The following is a 23133-nucleotide window of genomic DNA, read 5'->3' as shown; positions in this document are numbered from 1 at the left end:
AGGCATGCAAAACCCAATTGTCTGCTACCTTAGGCAAATGGGAGATCTGAGTGACGGCTTTTCATACTGCACACTGGCCTGTTAATCTCTTGGCTGCAGCCTTGGAAAGAGAAGGAGCATCCCCAGACTCTGCCACTGTCCTCGGCAATCATTTATTGGCCATAGTGTGCTGAACTCTGAGGCCAAGACAATGATGAATCAAGCATACTCGGCCCTGGCCTCAAGGAGCTTTCCTTTCTTGTTTTCTCATTGTCCATGCATTTAAAGAAAACTTTAAACCCTTGTATAGACTTAATTTATTTTACAATCCTTAAAAATACCATTTTCACACACACAAAGAAATGAGGAGACCAAAGTTAAAGAGAAGTATCTAGAGGAGATTTCCTACAAATAGGAAATGTCACACATCTTCAGAACGATGAAACGAAATAGGTCAAGATTTCCTTTTTCCTATGGTTGCCGCATACAAAAGAACCCCATCTGTCTGTAGTAGCTTTAAACAAAGGATAGACTCTGAACACAGTGAGGACTCTATTCCACAGCACTGCTGCAGTTATCATTGTGTTAATAATTGATGTTCGTTTTGATACCCCAAAAAACTCTATATTGCATACTTTTTAAAGCCAAATTTGCTTTTATTTAGTATTGCTTAATGTACTATATGAGGTATGAGAAACAGAGGTAAACATATAATTTGAATAACTATTAGGATTTTATTTCCCAGATTAGGTTCCTTTGAATTATTACTCATTTTTTAAAATAAAATTTATTTTATCCCATCCCCCCCTCTAGCCCCCTCTGTACAAAAGCTTTGTTTGTTTTTTCCTTCTATTTTCACTTTTTTTTTGTCCCTTCCTTCCTTTCTCCCTCCCTCCTCCCTTTTTCCCCTTCCCATTTGAACACTTTCTTCCCATTTCCCAGCATCCGTTATACATTTCAGTCTATATTTCCACTTTTGGTTTCTCACACCAGAGAAACAGTGCAGTAAACATGTGTGTCCTATTTGAACTATTACTCATTACAATATAAATTGATACATTTTTGATTCAAAATGATTTTCTCTAAAGGTAAATTTTTTTAGATATCTTGAATGAAACAGAGACTATGATAGAAGTCCCTGGTGCATAATAGGTGCTCAGTATGAGTCATTTGCATCTAGATTGCAGGTGAAATTAAAAACTACAGCAACTATACTCATGGAACTTTTATGTTGCTTGAAAAGAAGCTCTTTCCTTTTTTATCCATGGTTTTTACTTTATAAAAATAATTAAATATGTATTATACTTATTAAAAAGCTTCTGCACTGCAAGAGAAACCACCAACAGAGCTGAGAGACAGCCTACAGTGTGGGAAAAAATTTTTACCAGCTGTTCCACAGACAGAGGTCTACTATCTAGAATTTATAAAGAACTCAAAAAAATCAGACCTTCCAAATATAAAGACCCAATTCAAAAATGGGCATCTGAAATGAATAGATATTTTTCAGACAAAGAAGTAAAAGCAGCAAATAAACATATGCAAAAATGTTCAACATCGCTGGTCATTCAAGAGATGCAGATGAAAAAAACACTGAAATTCCACCTCACCCCAGTAAGAAGGACTGCTATCAAGAAATCAACCAATAAAAAAATGCTCTCAAGGTTGTGGGGAGAAAGGAACCCTTCTCCATTGTTGGTGGAAGTGCAAACTGGTGCAACCACTGTGGAAATCAATATGGAGATACTTCAAACAACTAGGATTAGAAGTCCCAATTGACCCAGCTATTCCTCTGCTGAGTTATCTTTCCCAAAGAATTAAAAGAATCATACCACAGTGATATATGCTCACCCATGTTTATAGTGGCACAGTTTGTAATAGCTAAAACTTGGAAACAGCCCAAATGCCCATCACCTGGAGATTGGATAAAGAAGATGTGGTTTTTCTATAAAATGGAGTACTACTCAGCCATAAAGAATGAGAAACTAGAGACATTTATAGCTAAGTGGATGCACATTGAGACCATAATCCTAAGTGAAATAAATAGGACACACGTGTAAATACCGAATGGTTTCTCTAGTGTGAGAAACAAAGTGTAAACAAGGATCAAAATGTATAATTGATATTGTGAAATGGGAAGAAAAGGTTTAAAGGAGCAGGGGAAGTGGGAGGGGTAGGGGAAAGAAAAGAAGGGAAAAGAAAAAATAGAAAAGAAAAAAATGGAAACAAAGTCTGTAAATAAGGAAGGGTGGAGGGGGTGAAGGGAGGGCAGGGGAATGGGGAAAAAATAAGAACCAAGGTACATCATGCAAAGATGCAAGATCCCAATGATGAATGTAACTGTATTGTACACCTAAAATGTACCAATAAACTTAATGAAAAAATAAAATATGTATTATAAGGATGAAGTGATGATTTCTGGTATAAATTACCACAGTGTCTTTCCATTGTTAGGAAACGAGAATTGCTTTTCCCACGTCATATTGAAAACTTTCAGGATATTGACTTTGTCTTTTCATACATTTTTCTAGCACCAAGCTCAGTGTGTCTACATTGTAAGTGCTCCCTAAATGCTTGTTGAATGAATGACAAGAGTGCAGTAACCAAGATGCCATCATCATGGCTCCTGGAATCAGCTCTACCTGTTCAGAGTCTTTCTGAAAGAATCTTTCATCATTGACCTCGCCAAAACAAAACATACCAAGTGGCTGATTACATTCAGAAATGTTTGGCTACATGTGGCCGCTCATGTGCCCTATTAGTCATCTGTTGCTACCTCTTCAAAGTGTTCTGTATACTTTATAGATGATCATCTGTTGAGTATTGGTGAACATAGTTTGTATTATTTGAAGCCTTGTCTCACAAGCTAGATTGACAGGAACATTGCTGTCAGAATTTCTGGCTTGATAGTTTTCCATTGCGTGCTTACTGTTATGGAAACAGAAGAAAAGTTACTGTTGTCAAGAGCAATCAGATCCATGTATTAAATGAATGAAGTAGAAACATTAGATAATGAAAACTATTCTCAAAAAATTTGGGAGCAAACTTTTTATACTACTAATTTGGGGTGTGGGATGGGTGTGGGCAAGAATCAAAAAAACAAAAAAGAAAAACCACCTAACCAACCTTCTTGGATGTGATTTTTGAATTGAAATATGAAGCATATTCTAGTTGAATCCTACAAAATAATTTGAACATGTGAGATATATATAATATACATTATATATATCATGCACATTGTAGTGATTAGAAAAGAGGAAAGAAGGTGGGTGTCACATTAATTGATATTTACTTTGAAATACATTTTGGTTTCTATTCAGTAATTTGCACTTAGTATGAATTTAATTAGGTTGTATGTATCCAGGGTTGTATTTCAGATGAAAATGGGAGGTTTGAGCAATAAATAGTTGTACCATTTTATCAGATTGCTTCAGCTACACTTGACAAAGTTTTCACTTGTAAGAAGAACAGAACTGAAATCATGTCATCATTAGGATGATGACTCAAAACATGTAAGAGATGTTTGGCTGTGTTCTTTTTGTAATCTAAGAAATTATCATGCAGAAAGAAATGGGTGACCAACCATATGTGCATGCATGTTAGCCCTTCCAAGAATCACTTAAGACTCCCTGGGTTATTTTTAAATTAACTTTGCCGATCTAATAAACTAAAGGAAAGAGTATTACCCGAGCCAGTAAATGAAGAACCTCCAGGGAGCTGTTCAGTATAAAATACTCAAATAAATAAAAACCTTCTGTTTTGTTTAATTCAAATGAAGGTGAATTCAGTTGACAAATATCAAAGAGGGGAACTGTGAAAATGGAGCTATTTGTTTTGTGGAGAGCCAAATATTATTAGCTGCAAGTTATCTTACAAATTTCAAGTTGCTTGATGTCACCAATCATTGTTTTTCCTTGGCTATTTCATGATTACACCTTATATTGAACTACTCAGATGAGAATCGTCTGGATAGGATTTGAGTGAGCATTGAATCTTTGGGTATTTAAACTCTAACAAGCAATATTTTTAATGATAAGGGGAATACTAATATTAAAATGGTGTTTATAGATGTTAAAAGAGAGTTCTGTCTCTTTTTAGAGTTGAAGATAGCATACTCTCCATACACTTTTGTGTTTTGTAACCAATAACTGGCACCTGAAGATATGGGTAGATTAAATTTGAAAATTTTTAAATAACAAGTAAATGATTTAAATATAAAGGGAAGACTATTCTAAAAGTAACTACTAAAGCTGGAATTAAAACTTTTCATTAATATTTATCAATTCTTTACAAATTTATAGTTTGAAAACTGCTTCTAAGTATATACTATTCTATTTGATTCTCATAACAGGCTACATTTTAGTAAATGCTGTTCCATTGTTTAGCTATTAGAAAACCAAGATTTAGGGCCAGGGATTTAGCTCAGTGGTTCCTGCACCGGCCTCACAAGCGCAAGGTCCCAAGTTTGATCCCCGGTACCAAAAAAAAGAAAGAAACCAAGATTTAGCAAAATTAGATGAGTTGCCCAAGATCAGTCATGTGACTGTTATTCATCAGACCACATATTTTCACTCACTTTTGCTGAACTGTTCTTTATCTTTCACCTTCTCAATAAGAAATCTGCTTTTTCTATTTCATTTTTCTTTGAATTGTTTAGACCAAATGATTGATTTTGGGGCATGGGAGCAGTGAGAAGAAAGGTGAAAGGGTTACTTTCTAAGCTTCTGTGAAATAAATGAATATATTAATGTTTATTATTTGTTCTATATACATATATTTCAGGTTGATAGTCAATGAAAATAAGATATAATTTCTAAAATTTATTCTTATGTCTAATAATTGAGCAAAGCATATTTCTTCTCATGGATTAAGGGCATAAAGGCAGATATCCCAAGGAGATTTAGCAAGTGAGGGGCTTGATCAGAAATAGCTAACATTCTGATAGAAAAATATACTGTTTATCACCTGTGTCCAAGACTTGGCAGACACTGTCTGGAAAATAGACAAGGGGGGGTGGGTAGAAAGGGGTAAAGAAGCAGCTGGAAATACTTAGACTCTATAATGAGATAATTAAGACTAATTAGATGGCCCTGTAGGCAGAAAGCTGCCCATTAAGTCTAGATCCAGTTTTAATAACATACCTGGTTTTGAGGGTAGAGTCCAGAACACCCAAGGGAGTGAAATGCTTCAGAGGTGAAACTTCTAGGGTAGGTTTCTTAGAAAAGGAATAGCAGTGGTCTACACTAGGCAGTGTATTTTTATTCTAAGAATTAAAGTAAACATCCTGGAGAATTTCAGGGAACCTCAGTTTTCTCATCCATTAAATGGAGATACAGTGGACCCTCAAGTTACGACCGGCCTGATATACGAACAATTTGGGTCAATTAGGTTAATGGAAGATTCATCTGCCTCTTGTTATTTATAGCATGTACCCAGGTAAAGATCCAAATCTCAGCTGTATCGACTTAGTTAGAACCAGCCCTCAGGAACTGATGAAGTTCGTAAGTCAAGGGTCCACTGTACCTACCTTGAAAAGTTGTTATGTGATTTAAATATGATAAAAGTATATGAAAGGGCCTTTATCATATAACCAAACATATTCATAGGTTCCAGTCATTAGAATGTGGATACCTTTAGGGTATTATTATTCTGCCTACTAACCTGACATGTCACTAATGCTTAAGCATTTCACACAATATTTACCATATAATAAATCCTCAATAAGAGTTGGCTGTCACTATTTAGAACTATCATAATTACTTCTATTACTTGCTTCTCCTTGTCCACTTCCCTGGGTCCCCAGTAATCCAGCTGTTGTTTGAATTCAGAAATAAATTTTATTGTTATATACATTGAAAGGGAGAGAAGGAAGAGCAAACTAGTTTTTCTTGTGATTTTTTTTTTTTTAGATTCTCATGCCATAAAACTTGCCCTTTTTAATATACAGTTCAGTGGATTTTATTATATTTAGAATATTCGCAAGGTTTCCTTCTTCCTATCCCCTGGCAACTACTAATTTACTTTCTGTTTCTATGGATTTATCCTACTCTGGACATTTGCTGTACCTGAAATCATACCGTATGTGGCTTTTAGGGCAGTAAAAGGATCTTCCTATATAGTTCAGTTGCCCTTCAACTCACTATGTAGACCACACTGGCCTCAAACTCATGGCAGTCCTTCTGCCTCAGCCTCCCAAGTGCTGGGATTAAAAGTGCCCAGCTGTATGTGGCTTTACTGTCTGGCTTCTTTCACTTAACATGTTTTCAAGGTTCATGTCTAGCATGCTTTGGTACTTCATTCCTTTTATGGCTGAATAATATTCCATTGTATGGATGTACCACAGTTTGCTTATCCATTCATCTCTAGATTAGCAATTTGGATTTCTATTGTTTCTACCTTTTGTCCATTATGAAATAATACTGTTAATGAACATTTGGTTGTAGACATGTGCCTTTACTTCTCTTGGAGTGAAATTGCTGAGTCAAATGGCAACTCTTGGAGTAACTGCCAAACTTTGTACAGTGACTGTACCATATTATGTTGTTTGTACCCTCTTACATCCCACCATTTGAGGTTTTAAATTATACAAAAAAATGAAATATCCTACAAATATGACAGCCAACATACTATTCTAATGTAATGTCTCTAGAGGAAAAATGTTTGTAATTTATAAAAATAAACTTTCTGTTCAGTCATAGCATCAGAAATCAGAGGTGATTAGCTTTGGGTTTTTAACTAAAGCCAAAGAATTCATTATTTTTCTCTATGCATAACTGAGAACTTATAATGTTATATTAGTATTTATTTCTCAATGAAGATTAGTTTGTAAATTAGTGCTTCACCTTCAAATCATATTGGTTTCTGGGTCTTGGTCTTGTTAGAAAAAAAAAGCAGCTTCAATTATTATTCATAAAATTACGATGTAAATTTGGCATACTAAATATATGACTTAATACTTAAATATGAAGCTCTAAGATAGCTCATGTTTTCTTCTTTTGTATCAGAAACAGTAAATGGTACCACTCTGTTAACACAAATGAGGAAAAAATCTTTAATATATGTCGTATAAAATTGTTTGCATTATCTAAACCAAAAATGGTCACTTCTCCAGCTTGGGGGAAAAAAAAAAAGTTCCAATAATAGAGGAACCAGTGGTAACTTAAACACAAACATTTTTCAGTAGTAATATACCAGTATCTGACATTTGCCAGCCTTAAACCCAAGTGGTTGCCTACGAATTCCATTTTTCTCACCAGGAGTTAACTTCTAATAGTCACCATACAAATATTTAGTGCCAGTTCTATTCTAGGCATTAGGATACAGTTGTGATCAAAATAGACCAAGTTCCTTCCCCAAGATGCTTCTATTCTAGTAGAGAAGACAAACAATAACTGCATAAACATGTAAATTAGTCATCATACCAAGTCCTATAAGAAAAGTAAAGCAGGTAGGTCCGGGGATTTAGCTCAGTGGTGCCGCTGCCTGCCTCTCAAGCACAAGGTCCCGAGTTCAATCCCTGGTACCAAAAAGAAATAAAAATTTAAATTTAAAAAAAAATTGTACCAGAAAAGTAAAGCAGGTTATGGTGTTGGAAAGTGATGGGGGGAAGGAACCCTGGATGCTGCTTTAGATAAATTGGTATGAGGAAATATATCCAAATACAATTGCTCTTCACATTCCTGTCTTTCATAATGCCTTGTCTCCTGTATTCCTAGTATTCATTTGCCTCAAGATTTGATTGGAAAAAGAAGTAGAATTAGTAAGTTTTTTGATCTGTAGCTCAGAATATTAAATGAAGAGTTGAAATATAAAGTTCTGAATTTGTCTTTGTTCTCTGAACCTTGGAAACCTCTGTTCTGAATTAACCTTTACCTTGGAAAAATAAACACTTTATTGGAAAAGCTTTGTTCGCAAAGGGAGGGTGCTAGGCCGGCAGTCTTGTCGTACTTTATTTGATTACCATAATCACCTCTCACTATATCCATGTTAAACTCAAGACAACAAAAATGCTAATGGCTGTCATTTATGAAGTGCCAGCAAGAAGATTTACAGATGTTTTGTCATTTAATTCTCACAGCTAAACTTTATGAAGTAACTATTATATCTCTTAATTACAAATGAGGACAGTAAGGCCTAGATGCCAGACAGCTGTCAGTAGCAGAGCCAGGATTTAAGCTTAGATAAACTTATTTTCAGGGCCTCTATTCTTTCCAATATCTATACCTGTACTCAGTTGTCCCTGCTCTCAATTATAAGTCCACATTTAGAAAAACAATAGCTCTACATTTTAAAAATATCTTAGTGGGCCGGGGATTTAGCTCAGTGGTTCCACCGCCTGCCTCACAAGCGCAAGGAACGGAGTTCAATCCCCAGTACCAAAAAAAAAAAAAATCTTAGAGTAAGAATATGTATTTCAAATGTAATGTACCTATATATTCTGTGTTTAGGATTTGATGATGTTTATTTTGGTTATTGTATTATTTTATATTAATATAAAGAAAGTAAGAACTTTTTTTAAATTGCCTTTATTGAGCAACTATTTTTCATTCAAATACAGTGGACCCTTGACTTACAAACTCAGTCAGTTCCCAGGGCCGGGTTATAACTCAAGTTGGTTGTAATACAGCTGAGATCTGGATGTTTACCTGGGTACATGCTATAGATAACAAAAGGCAGATGAATCTTCTATTAACTTTCTATTAACCCAATTAATCCAAGTTATTTGTATGTCAGACCGGTCATAACTTGAGGGTCCACTGTACATAATACAATATAATCCCAGGCACTGGTTTTGGTGCTGATACTGGTACCACCACTACTATTTATTGACCATCTTTATTTTTCATGTATTACATTTAACCTTCACAATAACTCATAGATATTTTTATCCTTATTTTATAGATGAGAAAACTAAGAGAGTGATTAGTAAAATATCTGTAGTTAAAACAGTACATGTTGCAGGAAGCTGGGGCTCTTGACTGCAAAGCCCTGCATCATTATCTTTCACAGAGAAACACAAAGATGCACAGTCTCAGTTGTCCAGAAGCTAAGTCAAAGATACTATGAATGTAAGCTAGTTAATAATTTACATATATACATTATAAATCTCTGTGTGTGTGGTGCTGGGAATTAAACCCAGGGTCTTTTATGCATGCCAGGCAAGTGTTCTATCACTGTACTTTACCCGAGTCAAGTGGGGACTGTAACCCTAATCAAATGGTGGTGGTTGTGGTATAACTTAGGTGGTGTAGCGTATTGATGGTATTATTAGATATATGCTTAAATATCTGAAATTCAAGGCAGTCTGGTACTAAAGAGTCATACAAGGGGCTAAGGGTGTAGCTCAGTGGTAAAGTGTAGAGTGTGCTCAACAAGCAAAAACAAAGCTATGGGAATTCAAAGGGAGTAAGGAAAGAACTTACATAGGAACTGGGGAGAACTTAGCTCAGATACTGGGAAAGCTATCATTTGACATGGTCCTTGAAAAATAAGAAAAGCTATGTAGTGCAAATGTACCACCAGCTAACAGAGGAGAGTGTGTCTAAAAGAACTAATTTAGTCGAATAAACAGTTGATTTGGTCTGCCTTACTCTGCACCCGAGGCCTTTACCTTTGTCTAGAACAGAAGACTCATAGTCTTTTGGCATCTCTTTGTTAACAAAGCTAAATGCCTAACTCTGTTGGACTCCTGAGACAAAATATGTGAAGTTGAAGAGAAAAGCAAAATCATAAAAAATTCAGGGTCAACCAGATCAGCCACTCCTAAAAGTCAAAGGATCTTGCCATTGATCTACTGTGTGTATGACCTTGAACCTCAGTTTCCTTATCTGTAAAATGATAGGCTAGTGATTGTCAAATGGTTGCGGGCATCTGAATCACCTAGAAAACTTAAAACAAAATTGCTGAATCCTACCCCCAGAGATTCTGATTTAGTTGATCTAGGATGGAATCTAGAAATTTGTGTTGTAACAAGTCCTCAGATAATGTTTATGTTGCTAGCTCAAGAATCAAACTTTGAGGACCTCTTATCTCTTTGTTTTGTAGTTTTTTTGTTTTTGTAGTACTGAGATTTAACCAAGGGTCTTTGCCCTGAGCTATATACTCAGCTCTTTTTTTTTTTTTTTGGCAAAAAAATTACTACATTATCCAAGCAGGGTTTGAATTTGAAATCGTCCTGCCCTAGCCTCCCAGAGTTCTGGGATTACCAACATTCGAACATGCACCACTACACCCAGCTTACTTATCCCTATCCTGAAATCTTATTTTCTCTCTGATGGCCTGTTTAAAAACTCTACTAATAGCATTTAAATCAGAAGGTCTGGACTATATAGTCCAAGTAAATGTGCTACCATAGCAAGATGTTTAATACTTCTTCGCCTGTTTCATCATCAATGAAGTGAGATTGGTGGTTCTTTGAAAGATGAATGAGATAATCCAGTCTCATTTAAAAGAAACCACTATTGAAAAGAATACTATCTAAATTATCAATTGTGCATTTTATGTGTAAAATGAAGACTATTTTGACACAATCCTTGAGGAGACTACACTTTACTTTTAAAGTGAAAAATTAATAGGAAATGACTCTATTTTTCCTCCTGTCCATAATGAAAAGGAAGATTAGCGTAAGAGGAAGCATACCTATGGAGAATGTAGTTAAAATCCAGATGACCCTTGAGGGACCCTGTCCTATTTGGCAGATAAAGATTTCCCTGCTACCTATTTAATAAATTTTTTTTTAAAAGAGCATAAATAAAAGAGAGTAATAACTTAGAGCTATCTGGGCACCTGAGTCTGTCAGCCCTTTAGGGCCTTGGCACCTAAAGGGGTGGGAGGGGCTTGTCTCTGAGGCTTAGAAAGTGGCCTTCTTTGAGACATTAGGGAAGCTCTGGCAGCCCCAGGAGCTAAAGGGCTGAGATGCCTGGGGCATCAATCCATTAGATCCAATAAAAAGCCAGGGAAAAAAAATGGCTGGTAAGTAAATTTGCTATTTCATTTGGTGCAAAAGAGAAGGCAAAACACCAGAATATTCAATGAGCTGAAGCACAAAATGTGGCATGGATAAGAATGCAGGCTGACCTCTTGTAGGGAACATTTCTAAGCCTGAATGAAACATTCAGTGCCAAAGCTGTTGAAAAGTATCATGCATTTTTTAAAAAATGGTGATCCTTTTGTTTCTCTGATAGGTGAAGATGAGGATGAATTTGAGAATTTCATGCTGCCTCTTACAGTCTCTTTTGAAACAGTATTACAGATATTCAACAACAACTTTAAACAAGAAGATGTGAAGGTGGGTTTGTTTCTAAACATGAGGAAAGACAATTTTGTTCTTTGTAGAATATCTGGAGCGAGAACAAGGTTTTACACATCTGTGCATGCTCTGTACCTCTTCAGACCTGTATTGCCAGTTGCATGTGTCTTTGAGTTGCACTTTTCATACCACCACTTTTCTAATTTCTTGCACAATTGAACTTTGAGATTGGCAAATGGTTTTGAATAGTCAGTTAATGATAAGATGGCATAGATTTGTCTCTTGTGGCAGTTGGTATCTTTTGTAGGATTTTTCTTTTTTTAAGTACCTCCCTTTAAATGTCTTGATTCCCTCATCTACCCTGCATGGTGTGTTTCTACATACCCATATGGAGAAATGCACAAATAAACATGCTAAAAAACTACATCTCTAAATATTTTTTAAACAAGAATTTATATAAATCAAGACTTTATTAAATGGCTAGGCATATATGTATAAATAGGAGCTGGTCTTGAAGTATTGCATTCTTAAACTGAACAAAGTGATTAGGATAACTGATAGCTAAATAAGGTTTTTATGTGCCTGTGGGAGCCATATTAGGATTGATTTGACAAGTCAGTTCAGCTGTGGCAACAGTCATAATATCTAAGACAACATTATGTTTTATTAGTAAAATCCTTAAGTGTAGCAAGCTGTTTGTGACAAAACAGTCCCATATTTTAATGTGGGGGATGGAAAGCACAAGCTCTGCTAAATAGAAATATTATCTCCTGAAATTATAATGTATCAGAGCTATTTAAACAGATTGACAATGATTATTATTTTTAAAAGATTAATAAAGGCACTCTAGAGAACATAGGTACCTTTGTTGTTGATGCTTGAGTCATATTTTATTATTTGAATTATGTCAGAAAATTAACCATCTTTTGCATGGTTAGTCTTCTCTCCACCAAGAAAAATTACTAGTTAGAAGCCAAATAGAAAAATGATGGCCTTTGATGATATTTGCATAATTCTGCCAAAAACTAATTAGCTAAAAAGCTACACCTTTTAACTTAAAATAGAGTTTTTAAAATAAATATTTATCAGGATGCCGTAGTCATAAAATTTTAAAACCAAAAAGGATGTCACAGATTTTTTTGGTGTTTACAGTCTTGCTGAAATTCTTTATCAGACTTTCCACTCTACTTAACTATATTTTTAGATGTCTTCCAGCTATTTTTACTGATCAACAGAGTCTTTTCAGCTTTAAGGTGGCCGTCCATTGCTGGCTTTTATCGAAAAGGAGCAGTGAGGTTAAGAAACACCATCTTTATAAAAATTACATTTGCCTCATTTGAAGATTTCATTATATTCCAAGCCTGTTTTGATGTAATCCCATCTAGTTTGATAGAAACCGTCTTCCTAGAGTCATTTTTAATGGAGTTCCAGTGATATATCCCTAAACCAGCAAGTTCTTAACGACCCTGGAAAGTGACTGCTTGATTACACTTTAACGGTATTTGCAAATAAAATCACAAGTAATTAAGGGGAAATCTCCAGGCTTTTGAGCAAGTTTGATGCATGATAACTGCCTGATTCAGCTTCATCTAGAGTAATGCTGTGTAGGCAACAGCTACTGAGATCAATAGCAACGTAATGATAGTGGCAGAATTAAGTGAGTAACCTGAGAACTGTGCCTCAGAATGCATGCAGCTGCCACGAACCAAGGCCACACAGTGCACTCCGTGCTTCCGTCCTAAATGTTCATCAAAAGACGCCCTGCAGGAAAATGGAGTTAGATGCTCTTTATTGCTGATCGTGTCTCTTGCCACATTTATCAGGGAAATTGGATTAGCAGTTGGCAGCTGCAGGTAGACAAGATTCTGCAGTGATTAAATATGCAGCTTGGCTGCATTTGTTGTGACAGACCTTTAGTAAATTCTACTGTAAGCACCATCTGTCTAATTTGTATAAAGAAAACTTGGTGCTTTAAGCTACCGATAAAGAACTAAATCTGTTGCTTTATCATAAACAAAACTTTTGCACTAAATGCTTTTAAATGTAATTTATTAGGTTAAGGCTATTTTTCTATCATGATGAATAAATAATACATGCAGAAGTGCTTTCAGGTACTTCATTTTGCAAGTACTAGAGATAAAAACAGTTCTGTTTTGTTCTTCAGTAAAGTATTTAGTATTCCAATCCACAGGAGGTGATGCTGTTAAAATATCTCTATGAAAATGCCACAGGACTGCCAAATTCATTTAATTTGCAGCCCTTACCAGGATATTCTAGCTCCCTATTTATGGACATTTTTCAAATGCAGATTTCAGGATGAACTTAAACATTATGGACCTATGTTGCCAAACTGAAATACAGTTGTGAGGAAAGGAAATGCTGCAACACTTAAATTTATAGCTTTGTTTTCTTACTTAGTTCTAATAAAATTGAAAAGAACATTGAATTTTTGTCTCAGATTTTTTCTCTCCAAAGTAAAGGGAAAAGGAAAAAAATACCTTGACAAATCCTGGCTCTGGAGTATTATTTGAAAACATCTATTTCCCCCCACCCCATAATTTTATCCATAGTAAAAAATAGTCTGATACTTCCCTGACTCAATGCATCATTTTTGATTTGGCCATGATGTCATCAGTTTTAAGGAAATGAATGAAAACTTCTCAGAGGAAGAGGAGCAGTTAAATCGGAACCTGCTATCTTTAGTCCCTTCGTAAAAACTCCACAATGTTAAATTATTTAAAATCCTTGATTTTCAGCATGCACACATTAAAAGTTTTCGCACTAAGTGCCAAATGTTGCAAACAGCACTTTAACAGAATGATTTTGCTTTGATCCCTGTAGCAGTTCCTGAATAATTTATCACAGGTTATTGCCTTAATTCTGGAGAGGGATAGAGCAATAAAGGCAGATGAAAACACTCCAGTTGAAACACCTTGGGGCCTGCTCATTCCTCTGACACGGCTCTTTTGTTGGAACTATTTAGAGGTTATTAAGATGTGTCTCCAGAATTAAGAGAATGCTGTAAGGATGAAGACAGCCATCTTAATTCTAAAGACAAAGCACAATGACCCTTCACCTCCTTTTTCTTTGTTGTTATTATATAGTAGAATTATGAGGATAATATTATAGCTGCCCCCAGTAGTGCCACTACAGTAAAGGTTCTGTCAGACTTTCCATTAGAAACCCTGTTTTGGGGGTCAGGGTGGAAGTAGCCGCATTTCAGCTGTTTCCCAGCCCATCCGTCTCACACTTGGCACTCAGACAACTGTTCACTATGCAGCCGACTGAAGCACTCAGCAATTTCTCCTTGAACTATCCAAAAGGAATCCATAGGGTTAGATCATCAGACCTACGCTGCTCCACCAAACAGCTTCACTAAAAATACAGGACCCTGTCACTTTTCAGATCAATTTAGTATTGACCAACCACAGGAGAGAGGCAACTTTGGAAATAAACCTCTTTGTATTGTTTTAAATGAAATGGTAAACTGTGGTTCCCCTTTTCCTAAATTTTAATCAGGTCACTCCTCACAAAATTATTTATTACCCTAGTGGAGCTTGTAGTTAATACTTTTCCCATCTAATACCAGTGGCTGCATGTATTTTGGCTATCAAGAAAATACTTTTTTAGTGTTTGTGTATCTGTGCAGAATTAATACAGTGCTCTCAGCTACTTGGAAATAAAAGATACTGTTTCTTTTTTTTTTTTGGTAGCAGGGATCGAACTCTGGTCCTTGCGCTTGCGCAGCAGGCGATGAAACCACTGAGCTAAATCCCCAGCCCAAAAGATACTGTTTCAACATAAGAAATCTGTAAAATATGTTTTGTGCATATACAAATCTACCAAAGTAAAACTCATATGCACTAATTTTTAAAATATGGGGAAAAAAGAAATACGTTTCTTATTCACATTAACACTATACTTTCCAGCTCAGGTAACTCTATTTAAAACTTACATTTAGTTGTTACATGCCTCCTCAGCTTTGTAGTAACATTTTCTAAAATTAACGTTGATATAATTTCATGGCCACATTTTACTGCAATAAAATAACTGTAGATTTGAGTTAGAACGCTTCTATTAATTTGCCATCTTTTAAGAGAGAAAAGAGCTAAAAATAAAATAAGTAAAATTGTGATAAAAAATTAATCTTTTGTATAATAATGATAATTTAAAATATTTTATTAAAAGCCCTTTGTATTAGGCTAAAAGAAGTAAAACTTATGGTTCTTAGTCACTAGTTTAGAGATGAATGGTGGGTTCCTTATATGATGGTGGAAGCTTCAGGTTATTTGAAGAGTAGCCTGTAACCTGTACGTGTGTACAATAAAAACAGAGCTAAAAGGCCACCTCACTGGATGGCAGAGCCAAATGTAGAATCCATAAGATTGTGTAGACTGCAGTAGGAATAGCACTGTTAGAAGAAAGCTTCTTAGACATATTTTGTTCTAGAGACTGTGAGAAATGTGGAAAGCTGATAAAAGAACAATTCCAGGTAGTGTTTTTTTTAAGGCTACATAATCAAAATGTTTTTTAAAAAATAGCAGGTCACATGAGGTAACTACAAGGAGGCCAGCTAATTATAGAAAAACAAGAACTTGTGAGATTATGAACAAAAGAGGAGTAAGCCATTTAAAGAAGCAAAAACAAATTCAGAGTTTACAGATTCTGAACTCCAGGTTACCATCATCGTGTAAACTGTTAGACAGTAGAAACTGAATATTCTTATAAGAGACATCCAGAAACATTGAGTTACCATTTAGGTATGAAAAGTAGGGAGGATATAAATTCCAGATACTCTGACAGGTAAAATATTTGCTAATTTGAAATGTTGTTTAGCCATTAAGATGAAGGTCAGATTCACTCCCTTCTTAATGATAATTTAAACTTAGGAAGTTTTCTTTTGTTAGCAAGATGTGAGGAAAGAGAAAATCTGATAAAAAGAAAAGTTCTGAGACTATTTTCTGACAGAATATTTCTACTGAAACAATATCTTCAGAAGTTAGTTTCATATCTCAGTTATCCCACCCTCTTGTTCTACAATTTATGTTTATTTGTGCTCTTTGTTATGACATTCTAGTATCTGTTCATGGGTTTTCTTTTTCTCTTCCCAAGCAACATCCAAAAGACAGCTTAATTCAAATGCCAGAGTACAAGTCAGACCTCTTTTATTCAAGTCGAGTTATTTTTTTCTTCTCCCCTCTAAATACTACTACTTACTACTGTCAGGCTCTTTGCTAAGCAATTTTATATACAAGTTCATTCCTCGCACAATCTCTGAAAGAGTCATTATTAGCTCCTTTTATATATGAAAAAACAGACTGATAAACCAACTTGTCTTTGAGTTAGTTAAAGCTGGATTCAAATTATGTCTTAGGACACTGGATATAGAACTCTTTTCCTTACATCTCTTACTTGCTTGATGAATACAGCTGCCATTCTGGGTATATAAGTAGTACACTTAGCCAGTTTTATTTTGTCCTAAGTTATCAAGGATACTCATTACAAATCTTTAAATGCCAGAGCATTTCCAGGTACTCTAAACTGTACAGTGCAACTGGATTTGATGCACATTAATGTTGTTAAGATTTGTTATTATTAAGTAATATCTAGACCCTGTGGATATTTATTTTGTGAAATTATCAATCCAGGTCTTTTTTTCTAATTTGGCAATATTCAGAAACAAGATATGTTAAGAATCTTAATGTTCCTAAGCCATTAGAATTATAACTTAGCTCAATTTATAAGAAGCAAAGTGGAGTTGGTCAACAGATTGATGGTCTGTTTAAAGAGTCTATGGTTTTCTATAAAAAGGGATCTGAGCAAGACATTTTAGCTAATGAATCAAAATCAGATATGTGGTCATTATTGCCTGATTATTACTCCATCTGCTCTGCACTAACGTGAAAATCAATTACAGTGTCTCTTTCCCACTGACAGCGTATGTTGATCGGGCTGGCAAGAGATCTTCGAGGGATTGCCTTTGCACTGAACACAAAGACCAGCTACACCATGCTGTTTGACTGGATGTATCCTTATTACACTGTGACAATACCAGCTCTGTGCACAGAGGGATGCCAGGCCCCTTGCTTTCGTTTAATAGTATGGCACAGTAGGGAAGAGGAAACAAAGCTAAATGAACTAATGTGTAATCAGCTAAAAATTACAGCACAGTGGCAGCAGTGCAGATAACTGAGCACAGCATTTGGAGACCCTCAGAGAGGTCACTTTTTTGGTGCCATTAAATATCGACAACTTAAAAATCACTTCTCCCAGATGATTGTTTATGTTGAGGTTGCAGGGATAATCTGGCTAACATCTTTACTTGGGATCAATGAATCTTACTATTTGGCATTTTCAAAGAAATTTGAATCTCTACTCCATCTCATTTAGCAGGGCGGAAAAGTGTACTTTATCTCTTTAAGATTTAACTCAAGCTACAGTTTTTTGTCGAGATGATAATATTAATGAGCATGAAAAGGGGAAAATAAATGATCAGGAATTGTCATTTGGTGTATAATTTAATACCGCTGTCAAGGCTTACTATAGAAAGAAGAAAAAAAACCCCACAGAAATGCCTCATCATATAAGAGTAAAAATGAGCTGGATTTTGGTGTCAAACACATGAGGCTTGGAATTCCAGGTCTTCAATTACTGTGTAAACCTTTCAAGTTATTTACCTCTCTGAGGCTTGGTTTCATTGTCCGAAAAGGGGATAATCCAGTGTCACGGTTGTAACCATGAAAATAGGTTAACACATTTTGTATAATGTATGGCAAATCTTCAGTCATCATAGTTATTAACATTTTTAACTTAACTGTATGAATCATCTTTGATCCTAACAGGAAGGGACAGTTTATATAAATATAAATAATGCTTTTGTGCCCTTTATACATGAAACCATTTACTTTCTAGGTTACATGGTTTCTCACTTGCTTTATTCAAATCTTTCTAGTCCCAACTTCCTTCGTAAATTGCAAAAGATAGTCTTTGAATTGTCATAAATTCTTAGTCTTCAACTGCTATGCCACAGCCATGCCCCAAAACAGCCGAGAATCGGGACATGTTTTAGAGAGAACTATCATAAAAATTTTTGAACATTAACTTAAATACTGCTTGCATTTTTAGTTACTATTAAAACATCATCAGATTTATGTGTCCAGAGAAGGATTAGTGATATTTCCATGTCACTGAGGAATCAAATACATGCTCTTTATAAGCATATAATGTAGATATATGGAGGCTATAAATTTTAATATGGAAAGTCTTATAATTCTTCTGCCTATGAAGGATAAGCTGGAATTACATATGACCCTTTTATTTCCCTAAACATAAGTTGCTGTTCCCAAAGTAAAAAACTTCCTTTAGTGAGAAAATCACAAAAATCTAGTTTTGGCATCTTAAAATTGATACTGCACTTGAAACCAAGCTATAGCTCTAGGCTATCCAGAAATTGGCATTCATATTTTCTTTTTCAACAGTTTTAACTGAGAATCAAGGTCAACTTTCTTCTCAGTGTCAAAGAATAAATTCTGCTTTCCATTTTTTTACTTAGCTCCTTTTGGGCACCTATTTGAAATGAAACTTCTGTCCAGCAGATGGCAGAAAATAGCAAATGGAAAATCTTGGACTTAAATGTTTTGTTTTGAAACAGAAACCATTGTCTTCTCTGTTTGACCATAGATGTTGAAGTTATTAGGGTCAGAAACGGAGGGTGAAGTGTCAGCTATGCAGGAAGCTGTGTTAGATTGCCAAATGCAGTGGTTTGATACTGGCCTTGCTTTTAATAATTGAGTTTCAGTAGCAAATCAGCTTCCTTGGGAAAAGGCCAAAGGCTTTTCATAATTGTATTGACAACAAAATGAATATGATAAATGGTGTTCATTCAGTTGAGACAAGATTTATAGTTTTCCTTTGGGCAAGGAATGAAGAGCAAATGTTTATAATAATAGTAAAATTTGTTTAAAAGTTACATTATTTGATAATTCAAAAAGCTTTATTAAAATATTTCAAAATACTTAAGCAGTTTCAGGTGATAAAGTACAGGTTCTTTCCCAAGTATTCAAGTAATGCAAAAATGAATAACTATATGATAAAAAAATGGGTATGAAAGTCATTTATCCTTCCTGAAATATTGATATGTCAAACCATCAGTGATGATTCCCACATTACTGCTGGGGAAAGTTTATTTGCCTTTTATCCACATAAATGTGTGTTCTTTAATTTGTTATACAATCTTTAGCATGCAGAAGATTCCTATAAGAACACATGTCATTTTAAAGTCAAAATGCATTTTATTTATGGTGATTGTTTGATAAAATGCTATTTTAGTGGTTAGCTATTTAATTCAAAAACATTTCTATAAACACTGACTGCATTAACTGCTACACAAACTACACTGCTTATCACTCTGTCCTTCTAAAACTAAATTGCCTGAAACTACACAGCAACCATCTTGATAAATTGTTTCCACAACTAGAGAATTGAAGGAGAATCACTGATACACGTCTTTGCCCCGTAGTAAAAACACAGTAGGAAAACACCTTACTTTGCAGTATATCACCCTGTTTATAACTGTTTTCCAGGTCATACTCAGTCTGAAGTATCAAGAATCTAGAGATAAACTTAAAAAAAGAAAATAAATGAATGTACATTGACATTATTTCCTCACACTCAAGTCTTTTACTTGTGATACGATCTTGAAACTTACTATTTTTCAGACAATCAGTGTTCTTTATTAATGTACATAAGCACGTTATACAAAGACAAGGAAAGATAATGAGATATGCAGAAGAACACAAACTTTAAATAGGACAGTCATAGATTCCAGTCATTAACAACTCTTGGGTCTTGATTAAGTTACTTAATATGTCAAGAATCACAGTTTTCTCTTCAACAAGGCTAATAATAGACATCTCAGTTCATGTGTAAGTAGTGTTGTGATTATGAAAAGGGCCTAACATAGTGTCTGGTACAAAGTAAGTACTCCACTACTATGGATACTTAATTTTCTAATATGAAATGAGACAAAGCAATCCCATTTGCTCATTTATTCATCATATTAGGCTTCCTTTGCCCATTATGCTAGGTTTTAGAAGGATGTAGGTTACTTAGACACAAATTCTACTCCCCAAATGAGCTTATATATAATAGAGTCAGATACCTACATAAACTACTTGTAATAACCAATCAAAAGTGGTAAATGCCATAACAAAAACACAAATAGAAAAGTGGTTGCATATAGGTAGGGGTTCAGGAAAGGCTCTGTAAAAGAGAAGATACTGCCCTGAATCTTACCAAATAAGTAAGACTGGGCTATGTAGAAATAGGAAGAGACAGGTTTTCAGTTACCCTAATCGCCAGGTTTAGAAAGGGATAGAAGAGAAGATGTTTTATTGTAGATACCACATATTTTATGGTTGGAAACAGGATTTATTTGGAACCCTTGAATGTCAAACTACAGAATATAACATAGTGTATGACCTGTGGAAAAAGGTTTGATTGACTAGTTAAAGACAGAACTACACATAAACGCATATACATACATACACACATAGAAACAACATCTTGCTAAGTTGCCAAGGCTGATCTCAAGTTCTAGTCTCAAGTGATCCTCCCACTTCAGCCTCTTAATTATCTGGGACAGTAGGTATGCAGCACCATGCCTAGCAGAACTATATTTCAAGAAGAAAGCAATTGGTAATATCATAGTGGATAAATTAAAATAGAGAAGAAAGTAAACATGAAAAAAATCACAAATCAGCAAGTATATTTTGAACATCTGTTCTGTGCCAGACACAAGGAATACATGAACAATTGCTCTTCAGAAGCTCACAATCTAGTAAATATATAAAAGCTAATATAAACAATTAAATTTCACCACCTGCTGCGCAAGCGCAAGGACCTGAGTTTGATCCCAGGTACCAAAAAAAAATTAAACATCAGTGCATTATAACAATGATGCATACAAATAGCCACGAACATATATGAAGAAGAGGTGTTCTGGGCAAAACGAGAAGGCTTCCTAGGAGAAGTGAAAGTTTTGCTAAGCTTTGAAAGGTGGATAGGCATTTTTCAGACAGGAGAGGGGAAAAGTTTCCAGGAGTAAGCTCCCTTCATGAACAAAGATCCAAGTGTTTGCATGTTCGTGGAGCACTTTTATAAGCTCTGAGCTGGTGGACTGTTTCTGTTCTGGCATCAAATCCTCAATCCTTGACCTCCTAACAGTATACAAAAACAAAACTTATATTGCTTTCTATTATATTATGATGCTTTCTCTAAAATCCTAGAAGAAAAGTATTACTTTGTACTCATTACTGATTTCTTGGGGTCCAGCATGTAGTGACTACTAACAATTGCTAAATGAATGAGTGCATGATGAATGGCTGCTTGGGTGGACAAATGCATGAATTGATAGTGGATGTTGTAAAGGAGCAAAGCTGATGCTTTTCACTCCTTCATATTTGTCATCCAGTAAGGCAGTGTCACATCATTGATGCCTTTGATTTTTCATTTAGCTGATGTGAACTTTGGGAATTCATTGAGAGTAGCAGATCTGTGCCTCATCTACCTAAAGGTTCCCACTCTCTTCCTCCTATTCATATATACATAGTCCTCACAAGGCCACTGGAAAATTAAGCTCCTAGAGTAGGTTTAGATTTTCACCCTGTAATCTGAGCCTGGCACTCTCACTCTGAAGCTCTTTTAACCTCTGCTTAGTAGACCTCTACTCTGCTTTCCAGTAATCACTCATTTTCTCTGTGGCAGTCACCTCTGTCAGGAGCATATTAGAATTGTCACCACTCTCATTCCACACAGAAAAGGGAGCATCCTGTCATACCTCCTCGCCTTATCCCATAGTGAATACAGTGTGCTATGAAAAATATGATAGCTCTAATGCCCTGAGAGTTCTTTGTAGAGGGACCTCTATTCTGCCTATAGTATTCTTAGGTTCTCAGATTCAGATCTTTTCAGTTTCCTGAGAGCCTTCTCATTAGTGATCCCTGGGTTTGTGCTCAAGAGATCTCTTTATGGGACATTTTCTCACCTGTGTTCCTCTGGCACTGCTTCAGCATTTCAGAACTCTGAACATGCAGCTCTTATGTGTCTATCACCCTGATAAAGTATGAATTCCCCCAGAAATAAAAGCCATGCCTTCCCAATTCTAGGTCCTTGGGCATGGTACATAGCATAGCAAAGTCCATCATCTATTAAAAACAGCGTCTATTTAAAAAACAGTGCATGGAAAAGGCAAAATAGTAAGTTATCTGACAATAACCTGCATAAAGCTAATCAAGTTCACTGACTATCATTTTTATCTAACTGAAACCTCACATACATGCACACTTGTGATCTTCATTCCATCTTTTTATTTTCCATTGTAGTACTTTCTACCATGTTATATACTTTTTTCTCTCTTATTAGAATGTAAATTCTATGATGGCAGGGATTTTCCTAATGTTTTGTTTGGTGTCTACAGAGACTCTAAAACAAACCTTGTTACAGAGTAGGACTTCAGTAAATACTTGTTACAGAAATTGTTTCAGTATAAATAAATATAGCCTTATCATAGTAGCTCTAGTAGGAGAAACCGTTCTTTTTTGGATTTTGTGAGGATATGCTACTCTTAAGGTTTTAGAGGACTTACTTTCGTTGAACATTGTGTAAACTACTTCCTGAAGTTTAAATGTACACTTTTAAAAAGTTAAAGAAGTAGTTCTAAACAAATATGCTGTTCCTCATTTATAGGTTTGGCTGGTTTACAAAATCAAGAATTTATTGAAATTAACAAATATTTATTGAAGTCCTAATAAGTACCTAATCCTTGGCCACAAAAAGCTTATAGTACAGATAGATAAACAAGTGCTATGATAATGCTAGTGCAGGATTCCACAGCCATACACAGGAGTTAG

At 35.3% G+C, this 23133-nt stretch overlaps 1 protein-coding gene across 4 annotated transcripts in view; it reads left to right on the top strand.

Annotated features, from left to right (window-relative positions):
* Ranbp17 (RAN binding protein 17) overlaps positions 1–23133 on the top strand; it is a 348452-nt gene that overhangs the window by 245558 nt on the left and 79761 nt on the right. For all 4 annotated transcript variants that reach the window (XM_004836388.4, XM_013078434.3, XM_021239677.2 and 1 more), the window contains 2 exons: positions 11160–11263; positions 17162–17250. In XM_004836388.4, the coding sequence (XP_004836445.2) occupies positions 11160–11263; positions 17162–17250 (193 nt within the window). The remainder of the gene's footprint in view (positions 1–11159; positions 11264–17161; positions 17251–23133) is intronic.

Source organism: Heterocephalus glaber, unplaced genomic scaffold (assembly GCF_053883595.1).
Source record: "Heterocephalus glaber isolate CG9 unplaced genomic scaffold, H.glaber_assembly_v1.0 deba00001606, whole genome shotgun sequence".
Lineage (NCBI taxonomy): Eukaryota > Metazoa > Chordata > Mammalia > Rodentia > Bathyergidae > Heterocephalus > Heterocephalus glaber.
This window is presented reverse-complemented; position numbering and strand designations above follow the sequence as displayed.